The sequence below is a fragment of the Falco naumanni genome, chromosome 5, assembly GCF_017639655.2.
Source record: "Falco naumanni isolate bFalNau1 chromosome 5, bFalNau1.pat, whole genome shotgun sequence".
Classification (NCBI taxonomy): domain Eukaryota; kingdom Metazoa; phylum Chordata; class Aves; order Falconiformes; family Falconidae; genus Falco; species Falco naumanni.
Genome location: NC_054058.1, coordinates 11,828,259 through 11,849,965, shown reverse-complemented (window position 1 = coordinate 11,849,965; position 21,707 = coordinate 11,828,259). Strand labels below are relative to the sequence as shown.

The window sequence follows — 21,707 nt, the reverse complement described above, 5'->3', positions numbered from 1 at the left end:
AGGCCCGGCAGCAGGTACGGACACTAAACCGGCAGGCCCAGCGCGCTCCCCGCGCGGCCCCCCGCCCCTCCCCGCCCCGCTCTCAGGGCGCTGGGTTTCCGGCTGCGGTTCCGCCCCGCCCCGGCCGCCCCAGTCAGCTCCGCGCCGCGCCGCGCCTCCCCGCTCCCCTCCCTTCCTCCTCGAGGGCGGGGAGCTGCTGCGATTCGACTTCCCGCCTGGCTTGGCCCGAGCCGGCTGCCGTCCTGCGGGGGGGCGGTTCGCGGGGGGAGACTGCGCGTGCAGGGCTGGAAGATGGCGCCCGTTAGCGGGGCGGCGCGGCTCGGGGCGGGTTATTGGGCCGCGCTGGGCCGGTGCTGCGGGAGGGCTCCGCTCGCACCTGCCTTCGGGGCGGCGCCTTATTCCTCCGTGCCTGCGGTGAGCAGCGGGGAAGGCCAGCAGAGGGAAGGTGAGAGCGGCCCGGCCGACTGTGGCGGCGGCAGGGGTGCAGCCGTCCGGGGGCGGGGGGCTCGGGCTGGCGGGGCGCTGAGGGCGGGCGGGGAGCTGAGGCCCGTGGCCCTACATCCTTCCCGGCTGCAGGCGGCCTTGAAAAAGTCGGGTTTCTTTGCAAGTATTTGCTGAAGAGCTTTTGGTTTGTTTGCGTTTTTAAACTTTGTGGTAAAGGTTACAGATTTTTTTCTTTACTTTTGCTGTGGTAAAGGCAGCACAAATACTGTGAGTAGTGTGAAGAAAGAAGTGAACAAACGCGTGTTTGCTAGACAGAATATTTAGGATTGCAGCGGTACGGTGGACCTGCAGTGCATCGCCTGGCTTTAGGTATTACAAGTGAGAGTTTCATCGTTTGAGGCAGGTTAAGCATTTGCTGTCGTGTCTGGCCTCAAGCAGAGCTGTTCAGGGTGTTCTGAGTGCAAATGGAAACGGTTGGTCAGGCTTGTACCGACGTTTTTCTGAAGGCAGGGTTGGCGTTTGTCATCTGCAGGCTCAGGAGCAGGCTGCGTTGCTGAAAGGGCCTTTAAGTGATGTCTGATGTTGGAGCCCCTGGCACTGCAGGAGTAAAAGGTTTCCTGACCTGGAATTGTAGATGTTTGTAACAAATTTAATAGGATTGGTATGACTGAAGTGTGTCTGAGAGCACCACAAAAATGGCAAATTAAGGAATAAAAGAATGCTGTGTATTAGTTGTTGCAGAGCCCCATATGTATTGTTCAGTTTGAATTTTTATGTAGCAAGAAGAGGAAGAACAGAATTTGGATAAAGAAAACAGAAGAACTGCAAAATACATAATTTTCCCAAGGCTTATGTAGGGTAGGGTTGTAAGACAAATTAATGAGGCAGAAAGAACCCAACTTCACTCTTAAATCCCATTCAGTGTTTTTTTGCTAATTATATTCTGTATTGTAATATGGAAACAATTAAAAGCAAGCAAAAAAACCCCCAAGCTCAAACTAGATGCTTGAAAATAAATGTTACTGTATTCACTTTCATTTATCTGACTTTTATAAAGGCCGTGTTGCTTTGATGTTGTTTATTGGAGACAGAGCGTGGCTTGAAAGTATTTAGAGTTTGAGGAGGGAGACAGGGTGGCTTGAAAGTATTTAAAGTTTGAGGAGGAGGAGGAAACAAAACCAAGAAAATGAAGATCTCACTTTAGATTGAAAATCAAGCGGTAATTGGTATCTTCATGCATCCCCACGAGTCTCTCACCACAGCTCCAACTGAAGTTAGGTGGCTAAAAATTTGAGCCAAATGGTGTCTCAGGCCTGCTGGAAGGGAGTAAACTCTTTCACTGTGTTGTATCTTGTCTGGGACTGCTCAATGAGCCAGATGAACATGGTAAAATGGCAGAAAACAAACCCATTGGTTTGTTCCCCAGCTCAAGAAGAAAAACAGTTTGATGTGCTTAACTCTTTAGACAGATATTAGATGAGCTTGAGTGGCACGGAAGAGGGTGTGAAGATGAGCTGTCAGAAGGAAGGGATGGAACCATGGGATTCTCCTTTGGGTAATAGTGAATTGTTAGATTTAGCTGTCTTGTGCTGCTGTTAGAAAGTGATTTGTGACAACAGCCATGTGGGAAGGAGGAAAGGAAGCACAGTTATGAAAGCAAAAGTGTACTTTCTCCCATCTCGTTTTTTCTTTTCTCCTGCATCAAGCTGGAATAAATGATGCTAGCAAAATGCATTTAGGCATGTAACCACTAAATTATTGTTAACATGTTTCTAGGATAGACCCAGACAGAATGGCTTCCAAGCTTTTTTTAATCTTAAATTCCAAAAAATAAGCAAGCAATCTGCAGTATGAGTATCTGATCTTCCCCTTCTTCCATGTAAAGACTGGGAAGTATTAGTGTATATTGTGTTTATAAAAGAAAAAAAACCCAAAATTTTGCTGCTTCCCCCCACAACCCATATAATAGTTTTTACTGATTTTTTTTTTTTCCTTTCAGCTTCCAAAAGGAGAAGAGGCAGGACACCACAGTTCGTAAGATCAGTAAGTACTGAAATTATTTGTGGTTAACTCAGGTGTTTGAAAAAGTTTTCTAAGTTATATGGCTTAACATTTTGTACAGGAACCCCTTCTGCAGTCAAAACCTGGTGAAACATTTCACTGTAACTATTCTAGAACCCAGACCTAACTTTTTTCAGTCTCCCAGATGTTTTCAGTCTGTGTTCTCATAAAGGCAAAAGCATTAACGATAACAAGCTAACAGTTAGCTTGTATTGACACTGTGTATTGCAGGTCTTAAAAGTAATGTAAAGTTCATTTAAAAAACAGATAGACATTTTAATGTTGTTTTCAGTATGAGTTTACAGGATCTGTAGTGATTTCTTTCTGGCATAATAAAAAGCTGTGATATTGTGCGTAAGTAAAATTGTTCATGCACAGTGGAATTTAAAGTGATACCTGAACTTTTAATCACCGAGTATTTTCTTATTTATCCCACACATAAATTTCAAAAGCAGTACATCAGATGTTACGATTTTTAAAGGCAAATAGTAAAAGTGGACCTGGCATGTATTACATTGTTGTTTAACTTCCACTGTTAACTGGTGATATAATGATATACCAAAGCAGTGAGACCCACTGACTGCATATATTTGTTTTTTACCATTATAAAGTAAAAACTAAGTTTTTTTGGGAAAAAAACAGTGATTTGATTATTTTTTTGAAAGAGCATTTGACTGAAATCTTGGTCAGTTTTTATGGAGGATATAAGCTATTTCTGCAATGTAGCAATGCATCATTCCTGTACTGGGATTTTTATAGCAAGTAATTTTGGAGTTATTAATATTTTTTTTAATATTAACTTGTTCAGACTTTCAGAATTCCAGAATTCTAAAACTCATTTAGGCACTTTAGGAAACAGAATTTGCAATTAAATACTAGTTTGATTCTTCCCTCTGCCCCCCCTCCCCCCCGCTGATCTATCATAATGCAGGAAATGGTGAGTTCTTTCTAAGCATTTCTGAAATAAAATGCAGTTGAAGATTGGGAAAGGCCTGTAACCTGAGTTTGAGAGGCTATCTTTTAAAAATTCTGTTACAAAAGAGCACTAACTTTCGATGTAAAGGTGTCTGGAAATTTCTAGCTGTGAGAATTTATTCCTGAAATAACTGTTGTGTGTTTTGCTCCTGCTTTGTCTCACCAAACAGTGTATCTTCCATCAAACTTTTTATACTTTTCAATTTATTAGGGTATACCTCCCAGAACTGAGAGGATGGCTGTTGATCAGGACTGGAGCAGTGTTTACCCGACAGCAGCAGTGTTTAAACCTGCCTCTGTGCCTCTCCCAGTTCGAATGGGTTACCCAGTGAAGGGAGGAGTACCTCCATCAAAGGAAGGCAACTTAGAACTTATGAAGGTAAGACACGTGCCATTGGTGTGTGGTAACTTTAATAGTCATTATTCACTAAGGCTGCACTGCTTTGATTGGAATATTTGTATTGGATACAGTTTTCTATTATTAAATAGGGTAATACTCCATGAAATGGTAACAAATACAAATATAAGTAACAAATGAACCAAAGCAGATGTTTTTAGAATTGTCATGACTATGACTTTTGTAACGGGGCTAACTTAAGTCTTTTGCTAAATCAGACTTGAGAAGAGTCTTCTTATCTTAATATTTTATTAAGCGTATTGTACTACCTTAACAAATGTTAAAAATGTAGTCAGTTTTCAGTAATTCCCTTTTATTTATGAACAGACAGAAAGCTTTTATTTTGGTAACTCTTAATGTGTCTGTTTCAGATTCCCAATTTTTTGCATCTTACTCCTCCTGCAATTAAGAAACACTGTGCAGCTCTTAAAGGTGAGGGGGGGTTTATTCTCTTTTGTCGGGTTTTTTCTTTTTTCTGTTTTTAAAAAAAAATCTCTCTTGAAGTTTTAAGACAATGCACAATGTACCTGTGTGATGAAGTAGAAGGTGAGGCACAGTCCACCTGTGAAGCTGGTTATTTGTCAGGCTTTGGCTAGTATTGTATGCTTTCTTACTGCTGCATATAGTCATATGGGTGGTAGGCTGATATGTCTTGGGGGATTTTCAGCACACCAGTAAGACTTTTACCTTTCAATTAGGCTCTGCTTATACTGGAGAATTTATAGTTCAGCATCTTAAGGAAGATGAGTGATGAATGTGACTCAGTTCTCAGAAGATTATCTGTGATTAAACCAGGGTTCAATCAGTAAAATGCTATTAATAAATGAAACCTGTGAGAGCAAGGTCTGCTGGGGAGACACAGCAAGCAAATAAGGAGAACCTAATGAGGTTAGCCATCAAAGAGTGGAGGTAGGAGGAGTCAGGGAGGAGACGGAATTATAGAATCTTTTAGGTTGGAAAAGACTCTTAAGATCATCAAGTCCAGCAGTTAACCTAACACTAAGTTCACCACTAAATCATGTCCCTAAGCGCCGCATTTACAGATCTTTTGAATACCTCCAGGGATGGTGACTCAACCACTTCTCTGGGCAGCCTATTGCAGTGCTTGACAACCCTTTTGGTGAAGAAACTTTTCCTAATATTCAATCTAAACCTCCCCTGGTGCAACTTGAGGCCGTTTCCTTTCCTCCTAATCACTTGCTACTTGGGAACAGAGATCAACACCCACTTTGTTACAGTCTCGGGTAGTTGTAGAGGGTATTAGGGTCTCCCCTCAACCTGCGTGATAAGAGGCCTGTGTTGAGTTGCCTGTATACAAATGCATGCAACATGGGAAACAGGAGGAATTTCAAAGTCTGAGGAGTTGCAGACATGCAGATTGAAAGCTTATATGATTGAGGTACAGGCAAGGATGTTGTGGAGGAGCTGACCTGTAGCCAGAAGAAGAGCTCGGATAGAGCTTTGCAATGAGATGTGTAGCAAGCTGGTTAAGAACTTGAGAGCTGGGATCAGAGGAAAAGCCAAAAAGGATCTTTTTGTGGGCTTCTGCCGCAGACTGCATATTTGAGAAGAGGAAGTGGATGAACAGCTCAAAAAAGCCTCACAACTGCAAGCTTTGGTTTTCATGGGGACTGCAGTTATCTCAACATCTATTGGAAGCATAGCAGGATGTGATGGAAGCAATTTAGGAGATTTCTGGAGTGTGTTGCAGATAATTTCTTGATGGAAATGCTGTACAGACTGTCTGTAGGAAGGTGCTATGTTGCACCTGTTACTCGCAAGTGCGGAAGGACTGGTTGGAGATGTCAAGTTTGCCGGCAGCCTTGATTATGAAAAGATTGTGGCGTTTAAGATCTTCAGAGAAATGAGGAAGGCAATTTCTCAATGCAGATGATTGATGAGTTCACTAGAGGACTTTCTCTGTTGGATTTGTTGTTCAGAAACAAGGAAGAGTTGGTCAAGTATGTGAAGGTTAGCGGCATCCTTGGTAACAGTGGTAACAGTGGTGATGAAACTGGTGTTTAATATCTTGAGAGAAGTGAGCGAGACAGACAGTGGAACTGCAGTCTGGACTTTAGGAGAGTGGTTTTGGTTTTTTCAGGAATCTGCTTGGCAGATTTCATGGGGGAGTCTCCTAAGGAGTGAAGTGGCCTGTGAGAGCTGGTGGATGTTTAAATTCAACCTCCTCAAAAGAGCAAGAATGATCCATTGCAGTGTGCAGAAAGTTGAACAGGTGTGGCAGAAGGACAGCATGGGTGTGCAGGGAACTCCTGAGTGACCAGAGATGCAAAAAGAAAGTACACAGTAGCTCGAAGCAGGTTAAGACTATGCAGGAGGAACAGGAAATTTTTGCCTGACCATCTTCAAGAAGGGCAAAAAAGAAGATGCAGGGAACTGCAGGTCAGTCAGCCTCACAGCATTCTCTGGAAGATTCTGAAGCAAACCTTCCTGGAAGGCATTTCCAAGCATGTGAACACATGCTTTATAACAGCCTGGATAATGGTGGAGAGCACAACCTCAGCAAGTCTTCAGATTATATGGAACTGGGGCGGAACAAGTGATACACTGGAGAGCAGAACTGCCATTCAGAGGGGAGGGGGAAAAATCTGCTGCAAGGACCCTCATGAAGTTAAAAAAAGGCAACTGCAAAGTCGTGCATCTGGGATGGAAAAACCCATGCAGTAGTACAAGCATGCGTGTGGCAGGGGGGCAAACGGCTAGGAAGAAGCTTTGCAGAAAAGGCCACGCGGAGCCTGGTGAGCGTTTGAAAGTTGAACATAAGTCAGCAGTGTGCCCTTGTGGCAAGGAAGGCTACCTGCACACTGGGTTGCATTAACGAGTTTAGCAACCACATTCAGGAGGTTAATTATTTTCTCTCTATTGTGTATTGCATCCATTTCTGGGGTCCCCAGTACAAGAAAGATGTGGACCTGTCACATGAGAACTACACAGATAGGAGAGGTGTTCCAGCCCTCTGGTTGTGAAGAAAGGCTGGGAAAATTGAGGTTGTTTAGCTTGGAGAAGAGAAGGCTTCCGGGACGTCTAACTGTTGCCTTTCAGTATATAAAGAGAGCTTATTGGAAGGACGAGGAGAGACTTTTTTACCAAGGCCTGTAGTGACAGGTCAAGGGGCAATGGTTTCAAACTGAAATAGGGTAGATACTTAGATTGAACACAAGGAATAAGTTTTTTGTGATGAGGGTGGTGAGACACTGGAAGAGCTTGCCCCAGAGAAGCTGTGGATGCCCCATCATGAAAGTATTCAAGGTCAGGTTGGATGGGGCTTTGAGCAGTTTGATCTAGTGAAAGATGTCCCTGTCCCTGATGTGGTGTTTGGAGTAGCTGATCTTTGAAGGTCCCTTCCAACCCAAACCATTCAGTGATTCTACTTGGAAGTTGTGAGATGGCATCTGGAGTACTGTATCCTGTTTTGGGGGAACCCAGTACAAAGAAACACATTGAAGTATGTAGCAAGTCTAGTAGAGATCCTGCTGTTATCTAAATGAGGATGGTTTCTATAAATTGTACTTTAAAAAATATATATTGCAATAAATTTGAAAAAAAAAAAAAACAGATACTACTTTGAATGTTTTCTCTTTATTATACAGATTTCTGCACTGAATGGCCGAGTGCTTTGGACAGTGATGAGAAATGTGAACAGCATTTTCCTATTGAAATTGAAACGGTAGATTATGTTTCTTCAGGGACATCTATTCGTAATCCCAAAGCAAGAGTGGTGATTTTAAGAGTAAGTAGTATTTTTGTAAACAACCTTTGTTTCAAAAACCCAAATGCTTGGCTTTCTCGACAAAACGTGTGCAAGTATGACATGTTGCAAGGAAATGAGAGGGGAATGGTATACTGAATGTCTGAATAAAAAGCAGTGGATTTCCTTAAGTATATTACAGCATGTTAGAACTGAGGTTGTAATGTTACTAGCTTAATAGCTATCCTTTTAATACTTGATAAAAGGTGGATGTAACTATCTTTAAATATTTGCAGGGTGTAGAGATTGGATTTATACCAGTAATTAAAGGTGTTTTCTCTTGTACTTGAAGGTAAAACTTTCTAACCTGAATTTGGATGACCATGCCAAGAAGAAGCTCATTAAACTTGTAGGAGAGCGGTACTGTAAGGATACAGATACACTCACAATTACAACAGACAGGTACAGTTACAAGATGGCTGGGTGCCTTCCAGTAATATCAGTTATTGTCTTGGTGACTTACTATATTGTTAAGGCTAAAATATGACTTAAGAATACCAGTACTCCTGTTATTAACTGTTAAAATTGTAATGGACAAAACATATAAGGTCAAAAACCTAATACCTGTTAAATATTGTTGGTTATTGAAGCTCTGTATTTAGAAGTCTCAAATGTTATTTTAAAGTAGTTCTCATGTTTCCCAACAGAACCCATGGGTTCTGTTAGTTTTAAGAGTGTTTTGAAGAGTTTCAGGGAAGAAAAATGGCATTGGTAACCAGACATTTCTCAGTGTTTTGATTTTCTAGATATAAACAAATCACTGTAGTTATTCATAGTTATGTTCAGAAGACTGTGTTGGAGAAACCTGTTTTCTGTGTTGGAATCTGAAATGTTTTAAGAGCATACTTACGTATTCCTCAATTCATGATAAATTTTAATTCACAGCTGCTTTCAGCAGTAGGAAAAACTTTATTGACAGTCTTTTCTGTTCACATGTTTTTATTAGAATTATTTTTCCCCTCTTAAATTTCCTGTCCTTTTGTATGATGTACTGGTTTGTTTTACATAAAATAAATACAGAATTAATAAAATTGTGCATATCTTTTTCGATTAGACTGGGAAATCTGTGTAGTTTACTGGGACCACTTGTGCTATCAATAGTTTAATTTCCCTAGCCGGACTTTTTGGCTGAAGCATTAGGATAGCTGAAAGGAGCTTACCCTCTAGAGCATCTGTGAATGGTCTTATGCTGTGTTGCAGAAGAAACTCTTAAATGTGCCTCTTGGTTTTTAACTTTATTTTTAGTAAATTCTAAGGCCCAAGCTCTGAGGAGTATCCATTTCTTGGAGTATCCATTTCTTTAATATGGGATTTTTCCAGGCTGGTATTTTGATTAGTTTTAAAATGAGACTCTTTGACTATGCAACAAATAAAAGTCAAAAGCTTGAGTCCTTTTTAAAGTTTATTTGTAGAACAGCCATAGTTCATAGTCATTCAGATGAATGATTTTTTTAGTGTCTCAGATGTAGTCTTGCACGATTCAGTTTGTTCCACATCAGGAAGCAGGGTGAAGGAGCCTGCAGGAAGATGTGAGTGGGAGAAAGAGACAAGAAGGTGTGGTTGATCAGCATGAGGAAGAGATTAATGCCATTAAATTCTCAGCAGAAGGTTTTCGTGACTAGTTTTAAGAAAAAGAACTGGTTTTGCAGGACTGTGTCTTATCCCAACAAATCTTACTGGTGATCCTGTTCTGACTTACAGCTACATTGACTTAAACTTTTCTTCTGAAATCATTGGCTAGCTCTCCTGTTCTGAACTGCTATTTCATGGCTATTTTCACCAGTCATCCTCCTCCCTTCAAGTCTTGGGGGAGAAAATAAATTAGGTTTTAAGCAAGTTCAGACTTAATGTTTTGGCTTAGAGGGCAAAGAAGTTTTTAATGTTTCCTGAAGATCTGTAAAATCTTGCATTTGTACATTTTCCTACTGATTTGCAGATGCTCATTCGTCTGTGTTCTTAATACTCATGCCTTCATGATGATGTATTTTATTATGTGTAACTCAGAAATGCATGTGAATCAAACACACATTTTCCTAAGATTCGTTACATTACAAATCAGAAAATGCTGATGGCGAGTTTAACATTTTGTTCAAAAGTATATTACAGTGGCTTGATTTCAAAAAGACTAACTTTGTTTATGAATTTTCAGGTGTCCGCTAAGAAGACAGAACTATGATTATGGCATACACCTCCTCACAGTTTTGTACCATGAATCTTGGGTAAGCAATTGTGAATAACCTGTGTTCCTTAACATGTGTGTGGTTTCTAATGAGCTCTATCACAATTTATAGAAAGTTCCATGACTGTGTGCAGCTTGAAGTAAATTATCTTAGATTCTTTTCCTCATCCACCTCACTTTTCTTGATAATTTCATCTAAGTTGCTTATGTTTGAATCTCAATTTCCTAGTCAAATTAGAGTGCATTTCTTTAACTTCACAAGTGCTGTTCTGTTGTTTGAATATAGAGATTTCCTCTTTTCAGAAGTTGGCCCAAAACTGACCCTCAGCCTAGCAGAAAACACGTTCATTCTCAGAATTCCTGAATGTGGCAGTGCTAGGTTAATGGTTTGACTGGTTGATCTTAAAGATCTTTTCCTACTTAGACGATTTTATGATTCTACCTTAAGGTTGGCAGCATGCTGGGCTTCCTATGCACAATATTCAAATATGAATTGAGTGCATCCAGAGGAATGGTGTATTCTGTGATTAACATCAGTTACTTATGCATCCTTAACAATAACCACATGTAAAGAAAAAAACTGTTCCAAAAAAACAGGGGGGTGTGTTACTGTCTTTTAAGTTGTGAAAACTAAGATACAGTACAGTATTTTGCCTGATTCCACACTCTTATATGTTACTTAGAATCTGTATTTTCTTGTACTCTTCCTGGGCTCCAGTAAACCATGGCTGTAATTTGGAAATATTCTGCTGCTTAAATGCTTTCACAAATTTTGCCTCAAAATGGATGGTGTGAGGTCTTAGGCTGCTTTTCTGAGCTCCCTTTTGCTCAGGAAAGGAACATCCTCCCCATCTTCTGTTAGTTTTAGGGCTTCATTGCGTCAGTTAGTGTCCTGAAAAATATGTAAAGTTACTCTAACTCTTCAGATAAATGTTTCTGCCAAAGCAAGTGTAATGTAAACTTTTCTATAATGATTCAGGATGTGGCATATTTGAAAATTTTCCCAGTAGGTCGTTTTGTGAATGGTTATACATGTGAAATATCCCAAATGAATGTATTAGAGATACTACTCCAATTTATTGATAATTTACTACAATTGTTTAGTCCTGTAAATATAGTAAGGTATCTTTAGACCACTAATCTTTTCTTTTACAGTGAATTCTTCAGACTTCTCTTCTGTATTTTTGTGGTTAATTGTGTTGGTTATAAGTATTGCCTTCAACAATTTTGCAAGTGTTTTTACAGAAAACAAGTTAGCAATCTGAAATGAAGTTATTGTTGAAACCCCATAGTTATGTTTTGGATATCTTAACTTTGTTTAAATGTAATTTGTTTTTAGTTATATTGTTTGAGACAGACAGTGAAAGCCTTCATCATCGGTGTATTTCCATAAATGTAGTCTTTTAAAGAAATAGTAGCTGATTAGCTACCAAAATTCATAGTTACTGTTTTCAGTTTTTCTCTAGTATTTAAATTAAATCTCTATATTTAGCATTTTAATGAATTTCAGTATTCTTGATTTTGATCATTGCATTGATGACATAAACATAAGGAGGATGAGCTGTATTTCCCTTTCATTGGAAGTCGCCTTGAAGGAGGTGTTTTGTAATTGTAGAGTGCATCAAATTAAATTCAGATATGTCTTAAAAGATGCATTTACTTTAGATTTCAAGTGCTTTGTACACATGGATATTTTTCTCCCCAACAGCATTACATTGCATTACAGATCTTAAATTAATGACCGATCAGCTTCCAGTATTAAGCAATGACAAGAGCGCTAGACACTGTTTGCTTTATTAATTCCAAGCGAATGCTGCATCTGTCCTTTGCTCTAGCATTACTTAGTGATGGAAGACAGGGCTATACGATATTGCTGTGTGAGTGTTCAGTGTGTATTGAATATGCACAAGTCTCTTTCCCTTTTATTACCTTTCAACTTCCATGTTAATATTTGATGAGTTCATCAGTCAGTTGTAATTGTCTTTGATTTCCATGAAGAATTAATGGTCTCCTGAGACATGTTTTTTCATTTTGCGGTATGTTTTGTTTTGTGGTTGGTTTGTTTTTTCCCATGGTCAGTGGTAATGTCTTTTAATAACTTGCTGAAAGATAGTTTGGATATATTTTGTAAATGATAAGCAAACAATGTATGGTTTATTTTCATTTGTATGAACTTTAATATTGGAGGGGGATGGGCAGGAACAGGCCTTCCATGTAGACAGTAACATCAATCCTGTTTACAGAACTAATTGAATGATTGGGTGACTTTTCCAATGGAGTAGTGCCACACTGTGTTCTAATGTATGTGCATGATGGAATTCAATAAATGAGGGCAGTGTTCCACTTTTGCTAAGTGAAGGGAAAGCTGGCTACATGTAAATTTTGCCCTCAGTCCTGAAAACTCTGCCTTCTGTCTCTCTAAATATGGCATAACTCTAATTTATGTTAATCACTGCATTACTGAATTTTGTGAACCCACAAGCATGTGAATATATAAAAGGGAAGATTGTATGCAGATATACATCAGGAAATGTAATTTCAAGTGTAATTATATTTTAATTGTCAGTGATGTGTAATTACTTTCTTACAGTTACAAACTAGAGCATCCAAGTAGTTCATGAAGCCTTTTTAAAAAAATGATAGTTCTTTGTGGTTTTGTAGTGAACTATGAGCTGTGAAGCTCTATTGTGTAGACATGCATTTTCAGCAGAACATTACTCTTGAATGAGCATGAAGAGGGTAATTCTGGCTCCTCTGGCTCTTTGTATGCATGCTTAGAAGACAAAATTTATCACTGTTTCAACAGCAGTCTCTGTATTACAGATTTTCTTGTATGCTTTTCTAGTCTCGGCATCCATAAAACCCCAGGGCATCCACAATTTACTAATTCTACTGCTATTGCAATTAGAGGGCTCAGGTGGAATTAATTTACAAGAATTCTTTTTGTAATGGAGTTACAATTGAAATACACAACAAGTGTGTGCAGGGAAAATAAAAAGGAAAGAGGGGGGGGAATTACCTACAGTTGGTACAGGTATAGCTCTGCCTCAAGGCTCTGAATATGTTGTTAACAATGGATTTTTCTTGGATTGCAACGTGGGGAAGAGAGTTTGTTTGCATTTAGATAAATGAATAAAAGGTTGTCCAGATCAAACTTGGCAAACTCATTTCTGAAAGGTACCATGGTGAAAGTGAGGGAAGCATGTTGCTAGGTTAATGCACTGACTAGCATTTTTATCTACTCTGACCTGCTAGCAGTGAATGGATCATGCAAGAAGACAGGCTAGCCAAATTGTGAAAGGCTTTGAAGATATGTTGGAGGATTGAACCTGGTGTAGAGAAGCTTTCAGAGAAGTTCAGGTGTTTTTTATGATCATGTGTGTAAGAGCTCCCTTTTGTTGAATGCATGGGGAAATGAAGAAAAAGGGAAGGAACTGAAGGAACAAATTTATGTAATTTTTTTGTGTGTGTAGTGGGGGAAGCAGTAAATGAATGAATGTTTTGGTTTGGGTTTGTGAGTGTTAGAGGAGGAAGCAGAGTTTCCGCACTGTGGGAGGGAGGGACAGGGGAAAAGAGTTGTCAAGCTGTTGATAGACAGTCAGAATAAAGAGCTGAAGTGAAGAAAATGACAGAGGTGGCAGGAGCGTGAAAAGTTAAATTAATGACTTGGGAAAGGAGAAAGTAGCTGAAGCTATTTGATTACTTACAGAAGTGGGATACTACGGGATAGGCTTTTGGCTACATAACCCCTACAAATTGGTAGTTAAAATAGTATTACATTTGAAACGATACTGTCTTTCCTGTCTTCTCATGTTCACGTAGAAATGTCGTTGGTGGACTTGACCATGCAAAATTCTGCAAAAGCTGAGGGCACTCAGAACCTTTCAGTATTGTGTTAGAATTTACCATAATACAGTACAGTGTTACCAGTTGGTATTTGATCTGTATTTAAAGAAAAAAAAAAACCAACCTTTATTCTGAAGAAAGAAATGTGATTATTTTCTTTTGTCCTCTGGAATGCATTCCTGTAGCAGATAATGTTACCCTTGCTTTTGGAAAAGAGAATCTATAGTTCTTGTTGTTTTCTGGCAGAAAAAAAACAAACCTTGCTTGTTTGTTTTGATAGAGGAGGAAAAACGTTATTTCATCCTGTGGTTCTTGATCCATCCTCTGTTATCACAGGCTCAAATGAGGTATACTACTGTAAAGCAGAACAGTTATGGGAAGCTGTTCAGAATACTGGCAGCATACTGGTGGACTGATAATAGTTGCTTGGTAAGACAGTATGCTGTTTCTTGAGATAGATTTGAACAGTGGGGAGCAGTGTTAATTGGGGGTCTACATATTGTGGTCTTGGTTCAACCTATTTGAACTACAGGTTGAGTAATGAGGCAGCTAAATCTAATGGAGAATTTGATTTAATTAGTCTTTGTTATTTAACAGAGATGCATAAGAAGCAAGAAGTGTACTTTAAAAACCCAGGCTGATGCATTTGGCACTTTAATTTTGATAAAAGCAGACAGATGTCAGATCTCTTCGTCCAGTTATCTTTAAAACATTCAGTTTTTAAAACTTGAGAATACTCATTTATTCTCTTATTTTAAAATACTCGGAGATCTTTTACTTCCTGTTTAATAGTTTTAAGGTTGTCAATCAAATATTTGTGTTTTATTAGCTTTTAGAATGGATTCAGTAGATACCTGACTTGCACCATCTAGTAAGAATTGAACTGAACTTCCTTGAACTTCAGTGCTGTAACATCTCTCTAAACCTGAATGCATTTTTGTGGTACCAAGTGTTTTTTAAAGAGTAAGAGTTTGCTGCCCTCAAGTGGTTAAAACTATCATAAACCCATTTATTCACACGGCTCAGATTAATAGTTAATCACTGAAAAGTAAAGTTCTGTTATGAGTTGAAAGCAGGAAGGAGAAACAAGTGGAAGAGAAAGTTAATTTTCCAGTAAGGAAAAACATTCAAAGTCATCCTAAAGGGGAGGAATCCGAAAAAGATAGAATGAGAAAATAACTTACAGTTGTTTTAAACCAGTCAAGACTACAAAAGGTGCAACAGTTTTACTTGCTCCAATTCCACTTGATTTTCAATGTACACAAATGCAAGATGATGGAGAGTGGAGGATGTCATTCTGTATGACACAGTTGAGATCTTGAAAGATGAGTGAAAAGCTGTCCTTTGCATTTTCTGTTCTCCAGTGTATTTCTTAAAGTAAAAGGTCTAATCTGACATACTAAGAATAACAGTAGAGTTAATGCTTTACACAATTTTGAACTTTCTCTTGCTTTTTCTAGTAGTGTAGTTCAGGAGTCTGATAAAAAAAAGATTCAAGACTTAAAAATAACAGTAGGGAAGAAGGAATATAGAGGTAGGGGTAAGTGGTAATTGGCTACTAAATATGTGCAGTAATAGCCAAAAGGTCTTCTAGGTGCCTCTCCTTGCATTGTGCTTGCACTTTAGATGTTAATAGTACTTGAAATGAAAGGACAGGGCAGTAGAAGCAGAGAGGTGAGAGAAGTAAAAAACTGAAGAATGGACAGACAGTGACAGAGGCTTAACTAAAATTTATCTATGAACCCCAAAGCTGTGGTCTGAATGCATTTGAGGAAAGTATCCCACATTGCTTTTGCATTGCTTTTTAAGTAGAACATTAAACAGCAAGGCACTGGTGGGGTGGGGAGTCTGTGTGCCTGCAGCTGATGGAATATTTTTACATCACCATTGGTGGTAATCCTGAAGTCAGTTGTATAGCTTTTCTCTGGACTTCAGTTAGCACTTAAATTGTGTTGTGTTTTTTTTCATCTACAATCATTTTAAGCCGTTACAAGTAAGCATACTTTTCATCACTTCAGGTTGTGCCAGTAGAACTTAGTTACAGAATTTTGCAGTTGTCATAGTAAGAGTTTACCTTGTAATTCAGCCTAAAATATATGAAAGGATATATATTCTGAAACCAAACAGGTCTCTGGATACTTCCATTTTGAAAGTATACTTTATGTTTTGGACGCTCAGGATGTTAAGACACATGGGTTGTAGGCTTAAAATGGGAGGTGGAGGGAGATGCTTAAGTCTTGCTGAAGCCGTCTCCCTGGGCAGAAGAAAATTCAGGATTCATTTTGCTGGAAAAGGAGGGCCGTAGTGTAGTGGCTAGAGCATGTAATTGGGAGAGATATTTAAAGCTCTGGGCACCACTTAGTATAACTGAAGACTGCTTAGTGTAAATCTCCTGACTTTGAGATCTTAGAATAATGAAGTGTGATATGACTGTGCCCTCCATACAATAGTGTTCTTTCTCAGTATGTCATTATATATGGTTTAAGTAATGCAAACTGAGGCAGAAGTAAGGGTGGTCTCTGAATGTTGTAATATGTACTTTGTTTTGAAGTATGTATTGCATTTCATTGTGCACTCACCAGTGCTCAAAATCTTAACAGCTTGAAAGAGTTTTCATCATTAATATGAGTCAGAAAAGATAAGTCTAAGTGGCATAGTAGGTGTTAAATTTAATAACTTTCTCTGAAGGTCTGAATGCAAAGGGAAATTTAAAATCAAAGGGAAGAATTTTGCTGACAGGAAATGTGTATTGTAGTGAACGAAGGTTAAGTATCTTTGTACCTCTTGCTTGGAACCACAAAGGCTGAATATTCAAGCAAAAGATTTAATTAAAAATTGTCTTTATACTATTTCAGACTGTGGCATGCTTTTTGTGATACCTTGTTTTTAAGCCCTTTGTTTCTAGTTGCTGGAGTAACAAGGCTCCTTTTTGATGCATAAATACATATTTTTACATCTGTTTAATTTTACATCGAAATGTTGGAGTGAAATGAAATCTTGTGGGGCATAGGTATTAACAAAATTAACAGAAAATCATGAAATATTTGGACCCTTAATATCACTTATCTTTCCTGATAAGATCAGAATCTTACCTGATTGGCATTCAGAAAACAAACTGCATTAGGTAAATACCTTACAAATGACCTTTGCAGAAGCCTGGATTTTCCAGAAAATACGTGCAGCTGCTTCAGCCCAGAGAAATTAGGTAGCGTCCTCATTTTTGAAAGGGGCAATCTAGATGATGGTGACTGCTAAGGACTCTTAGTTGCAGGGCCAGAGATTAAGCTTGTGAGTATCATTAAGTATGAAAGCATCTTTTGCATCCAATATTATTTTTTGAGGCAAAGGTCTCTTCTTTCTTCTCTGCTAGTTCTCCTTTTCTGTTTTACATTTGTACCTTACTGGAAATGTTTAGTCTTACCGGTCTTTCTCCTCATTTTCTGTTATCCTCTAGAGTCTTTTCTGCCCTGTGCCATTGCTGTGTCCTAGAATAACTTTTTGCTTATTCAGAAGAATGCATTTTAACCTATTCTGCATCACCAAGCAATTAAAAATCTTGTATCCAATCTCGTCAGATACAAATATGTTTTGCCTCTGTACAAATTTATGTTGATACTATTTAGTTAGCAACTTAAAAAAAGTAAAGTTCAAAAGTGTAATACATTTAGAGAGGTAAGTACGTTATTGTTTTGGCAGCTCCTTTTTGGATTGAAGATACCAAATAATTTGGAAAATGTTAGCATAGCTGTCATTTATTACCTGAAAATCTGTAATTATTGTACCACACAGAGTATCTTTAATTTCAGTGCAGTACTAATAAATGGGGATATTTATTCCAGGCTATACAGAGTTTGACTTGCAACTTAAAAAACTCCCCTTCTCCTTCAAAAAACTCCCACTAAAATACTTGGTCTTTGCTAAAGAGCATTAATTTTTTAACTATTCAAACCACCGACAAGAAAGTTGACTAACATGAGTGATGTTTTTAAATGCCTTGAAGATTTCTGTGTGCCACTTACAAATCTTAGTTAAAATGTTTTCCCCAAAAGAAACACCAGAGAACTGACAAATCTAATCCTTTTCCGTGTTGCTGTGACCGCAAAATTATGAAAGTTAAGATGGCAGAAAAATGAAGAAAAATGGTGAAAAGCTTGCTCAAGTGACCAGAAATGCTTTCCGTTCTTCTATACTTAAAGGTGCAATATAAGTTGAAGCTTTTTGTTAATGACATTTATGTCAAAAGCAATTTCACTGGCCGGAGTACTATTTTACTATTTATACTGGGTTAGCATTTTAATTAAGCGCTCTAAAGGCTTGTAAACGTTCCAAAATACTGGCTTAAACTGTAGCATAAAAGATTTGCTTAGAAAAAAAATCGTATTCATTTTTAATACCAAAAAAAATATATTTCTTTATATTTGCTTTAGGAAGTGTAAAAAATAAAAATCACTCTTCTGTGGCTCTTTAGTAATAGGTTTAGATCCTTTGACTGTATGAACAGTTGTTTTCTGGTGGTGGGTTTTTGGTTCGCTTTTTTTTTTCTTTTTGCGGTTCTTACTGGAAGCTTTGGTAAGAGAAATAGTTGGAATTATCAGCAGAGTACATCTTCAGCCAGGCTGGTTAATACTCAGATTGTGTCTTATGTATGATAGAATGAAGTAATTGTTTTTAGTGAATTCATTGAAGAAATATATTTTGAATATTTTGATTGATTTTTACATCATTCATTAAGTGGGAATTGTAGAAAAATGTTACACACTGCCACAATTTTATTCAAGTTTTCACAATTTTATTGTTATTTGTAGGACTCTTACTGCAGTGATTACTTTAAGTTTGCAGGAGACAAAAATAATCAACTAAAAAAAATCTTTGATTAAGACCTCATTTTTGAAGTTTCCCTCATTGTGTCATAGTTTTCTTATCACTTTAAACTAAGACTACAACACTTGTAACGTTTTCGCTATTCAGACTTCGTGGCTGCCTGTGAACCTAGGGTACTTTTTCAAATGAATATATAATTACAGATTCACTTTCGCAGTAAAAACTGGTTGGAAAGGTATTTACTTTTCACTCAATACAGTCAGTTTGCAAAAATCTGGTTTCTGTTCAGTTTCCTGTTTGTGATGTATGTCTGGACCTGTGTTCAGTAGGATAACTTTTCATTCTGAGGCACGGCCACCAACATTGCAGCGATAGATACTGGCTTCTTGTAGCAGTGCTGAGTAATGGATTTTGCAGTCTCCTCCTACTGTCAAATCCCTTCCTGCCTCTCTACCCCCAGAAGTAAAATTTCATTTTAAAATCCATTTTGACACACCATTCTGCTGGGAAGGATTCCAAGAAAGGAATACCTAACAGTTTCTTTGGCCTCCTTAAAAATCTTGCTCTGTATAGCTTAAAAGAAATAGGGAAATCTTAATCTGTTTATCAGTATACATCTCCAAAATCCTGTAAGTTAATGTGTGCAGAGAAGGATTTTCCTGAAGAGATAAATGTAATAACTGTCATTAGTTCTTCTTGTCTCTGCTATAACTTAAATGAGCTTAAAAGCCTCACAGTGATCTTTTGTTTGAACTTTAAATGTTACTTTGATCCAGGGAATGACCAAGGGCAAAACCCATATTCCCTTACACTTCAGAAACCCTATCCCTGTGAGAGAAGCTTTTTCTTTAGAGTTCTTTTGGTGTTTAGGAAAAAATGTTTTGGACAGCCATTATACAGATAAGCAAAAGTTATGTAAAATAGGATGATGTACATTAATTTTAAACTATGTAGATCTCCACAGTGAATTGTCATATTTTTCAAACATACTTCACCTGCTTGTCCTCTACTGTTTTAGCAATAAAGGTTATGGTCTGTCATCCTTGTCCCACCCCACCTGCCCCTGAAACTGAATGAGGTTCTTTTACTTCTGTGTTGTGTTGTGTCCAGGTTTTAATGTCAGTCATATGAGCCCTTTAGCAGTGTTAATCACTGTTTCTGACTAAACATTTGGATTCAGAGATTTAAAAGGCAAGAGATTCCATTTACCGGGTGCAGGATGCAGCATTTGTTAAAGTACTTTTACATTCAGATAGATGGACCCAAGCACACAGGGATTGGGGGGGGGGGAATTTTGGGTTTTAATTAAAGGTTATTAAATAATGTGGTTTGACTGCAGCAACCTTTTAGACTAGTGGGCAGAATGTTTTAAAATAAATGAAAAAACAATATTACCCATGCTCCCTCTGCCCCAAACAAAACAAAACAGGCAAAACAAAAACACCAACAGAAAACCCAACCCTCTCATGATTGCCAGGTTTTTTTGGATTCTGCATAGCATAGCTAAAATTTACTGAAGAGCTCTTTCTGGCAAGGGATTAAAAAAAAAATCAAAACCCCCCATATGTTATAAATGCTTTACTATAAAGTTTCTTTGAACTTACTCCCAGACAAATACAAGTTTTATTTAGATATTTCTACAACAGTTGTAAATAAATCAATAAAAAAAAACAAACACCAAAAATAGACCAAAAATGCTTCAAATTGTTATTCTTACACAGTTGAAATAATACAAGGACACTGTGTATTGTTTTCATCAGTAAAGTACTAAATAATTATAAATCTATTGTAGTTTGTATATTTATTTGCATGTTTGTTTGTGTGTAAAACCACAGATATATCTACAAAGCATATGTATTTACCAGAGTACAATAAAAATTACATCTATAAAAATACCAGGTTATAACATTTGAAATATCCCTTAAACAGTCTGTGAAGCTAGAGGAAGGCCTGCTGAATCAGGGAAATGTTCAAAGAGAAAATTTATAAACAACTGCACAAGCCAGGTGTTTACAGGCACTGGGATGATGTCTTCTGTCTGTGTTCAACTTCTGATCCTATCTAATCCTGCAACGCTAATTAGGTAAAAATTAGCACTTTATGGATAGAGATTCTTTTGAGGAGCAATTTGTTTTGCAGGAAGAGGGAATGGATTAATTGATGGTGCTTTTCCTTATGAGTCACACAACATTTCCCAAATGGTGAAGGATTGTTGTCTCTCATAGGTTACTTGGTATAAGCTGTCTCACTTTGTGTCTTTCAGCCAATGTAAACATACCAAAATCATATGCTAGGGACATAATAGCTAGGTCACTACTTCCAAAGCTTGAGCATTTAGGGTTATTTAAAATGACTACTTTTACAAGGCTTTTTGTTATTCATTGTGTTTAGTCTATAAGCTTTTTTCCCATTCTGATTTGCCTAGTTATATCTGCCAGATACCCAAAGAACTTGGTAAGTGGGAGGAAGGAAACTCATTCTGCACAGAAAATATATGGCGTACAGGCACCTTTTGAACTCTGAGGCTTGAGTTACAAGCCTTGTACTTTAGAGGAGGGGAAATATCTTCCACGATGATTGTAATTGTTAAAGTTAATTGGTATGGGAGACAAGTTTCTTCATATTACTGTAGTTTTGTTTCAGTCTTGAGCGGTTTTCCAGACTATGTATGTTTTCTTTCAGAAAACTGAGATATGGGAGAGCGAGAAGACTGAGGAAGATATGGAAGAATATATATGGGAAAATAGCTGTTCTCAGAAAAATGCCTTGGATACACTACTTCGAATAAAAGCCTCGGAGAATGACAGTAATGTAACTGAGGAAGAGCTGCTTGCATCTGAAGTGGTTAAGAATTACAGAAACTCTGTAACTGCACTTAAAAATGAAGAAACAGAAGATAACATGTCTCAGTATAAGGAATCCGTGAAGAAACTATTGAATATACAAGCATTACCATGAGAGCAGGCTCTGCAGGTACACCCAATTATTATGGAAATATTAAACTATTGTGTTAATATTTCTGTATGATACTGATGTATAATTATTCAGAACTTTAACCAAAAGTATGAAACTTGATGATGAGTTAATTTCAATAGCAATCACATTTTTGTTTACCTCTGGATTTTCTTGTAAACATAATTTCCCTGTCCATTAATACTGTTCTTCGAATAAAGTACGTTTTGAGTCATACGAGTGACTTGGACATTCTATTCTGTGCT

The 21,707-nt window shown here is 38.0% G+C and overlaps 1 protein-coding gene across 1 annotated transcript; it reads left to right on the top strand.

Annotated features, from left to right (window-relative positions):
- Nucleotides 1-252: 252 nt before the first annotated feature.
- Nucleotides 253-21,678, top strand: MRPS35 (mitochondrial ribosomal protein S35). The gene is made up of 8 exons (XM_040595241.1): nucleotides 253-445; nucleotides 2,444-2,487; nucleotides 3,692-3,859; nucleotides 4,249-4,309; nucleotides 7,486-7,625; nucleotides 7,936-8,045; nucleotides 9,793-9,862; nucleotides 21,172-21,678. Exons 1-8 carry the CDS (start codon nucleotides 292-294, stop codon nucleotides 21,445-21,447), a joined length of 1,023 nt encoding a protein of 340 aa, XP_040451175.1. The 5' UTR covers nucleotides 253-291; the 3' UTR covers nucleotides 21,448-21,678.
- Nucleotides 21,679-21,707: the final 29 nt, after the last annotated feature.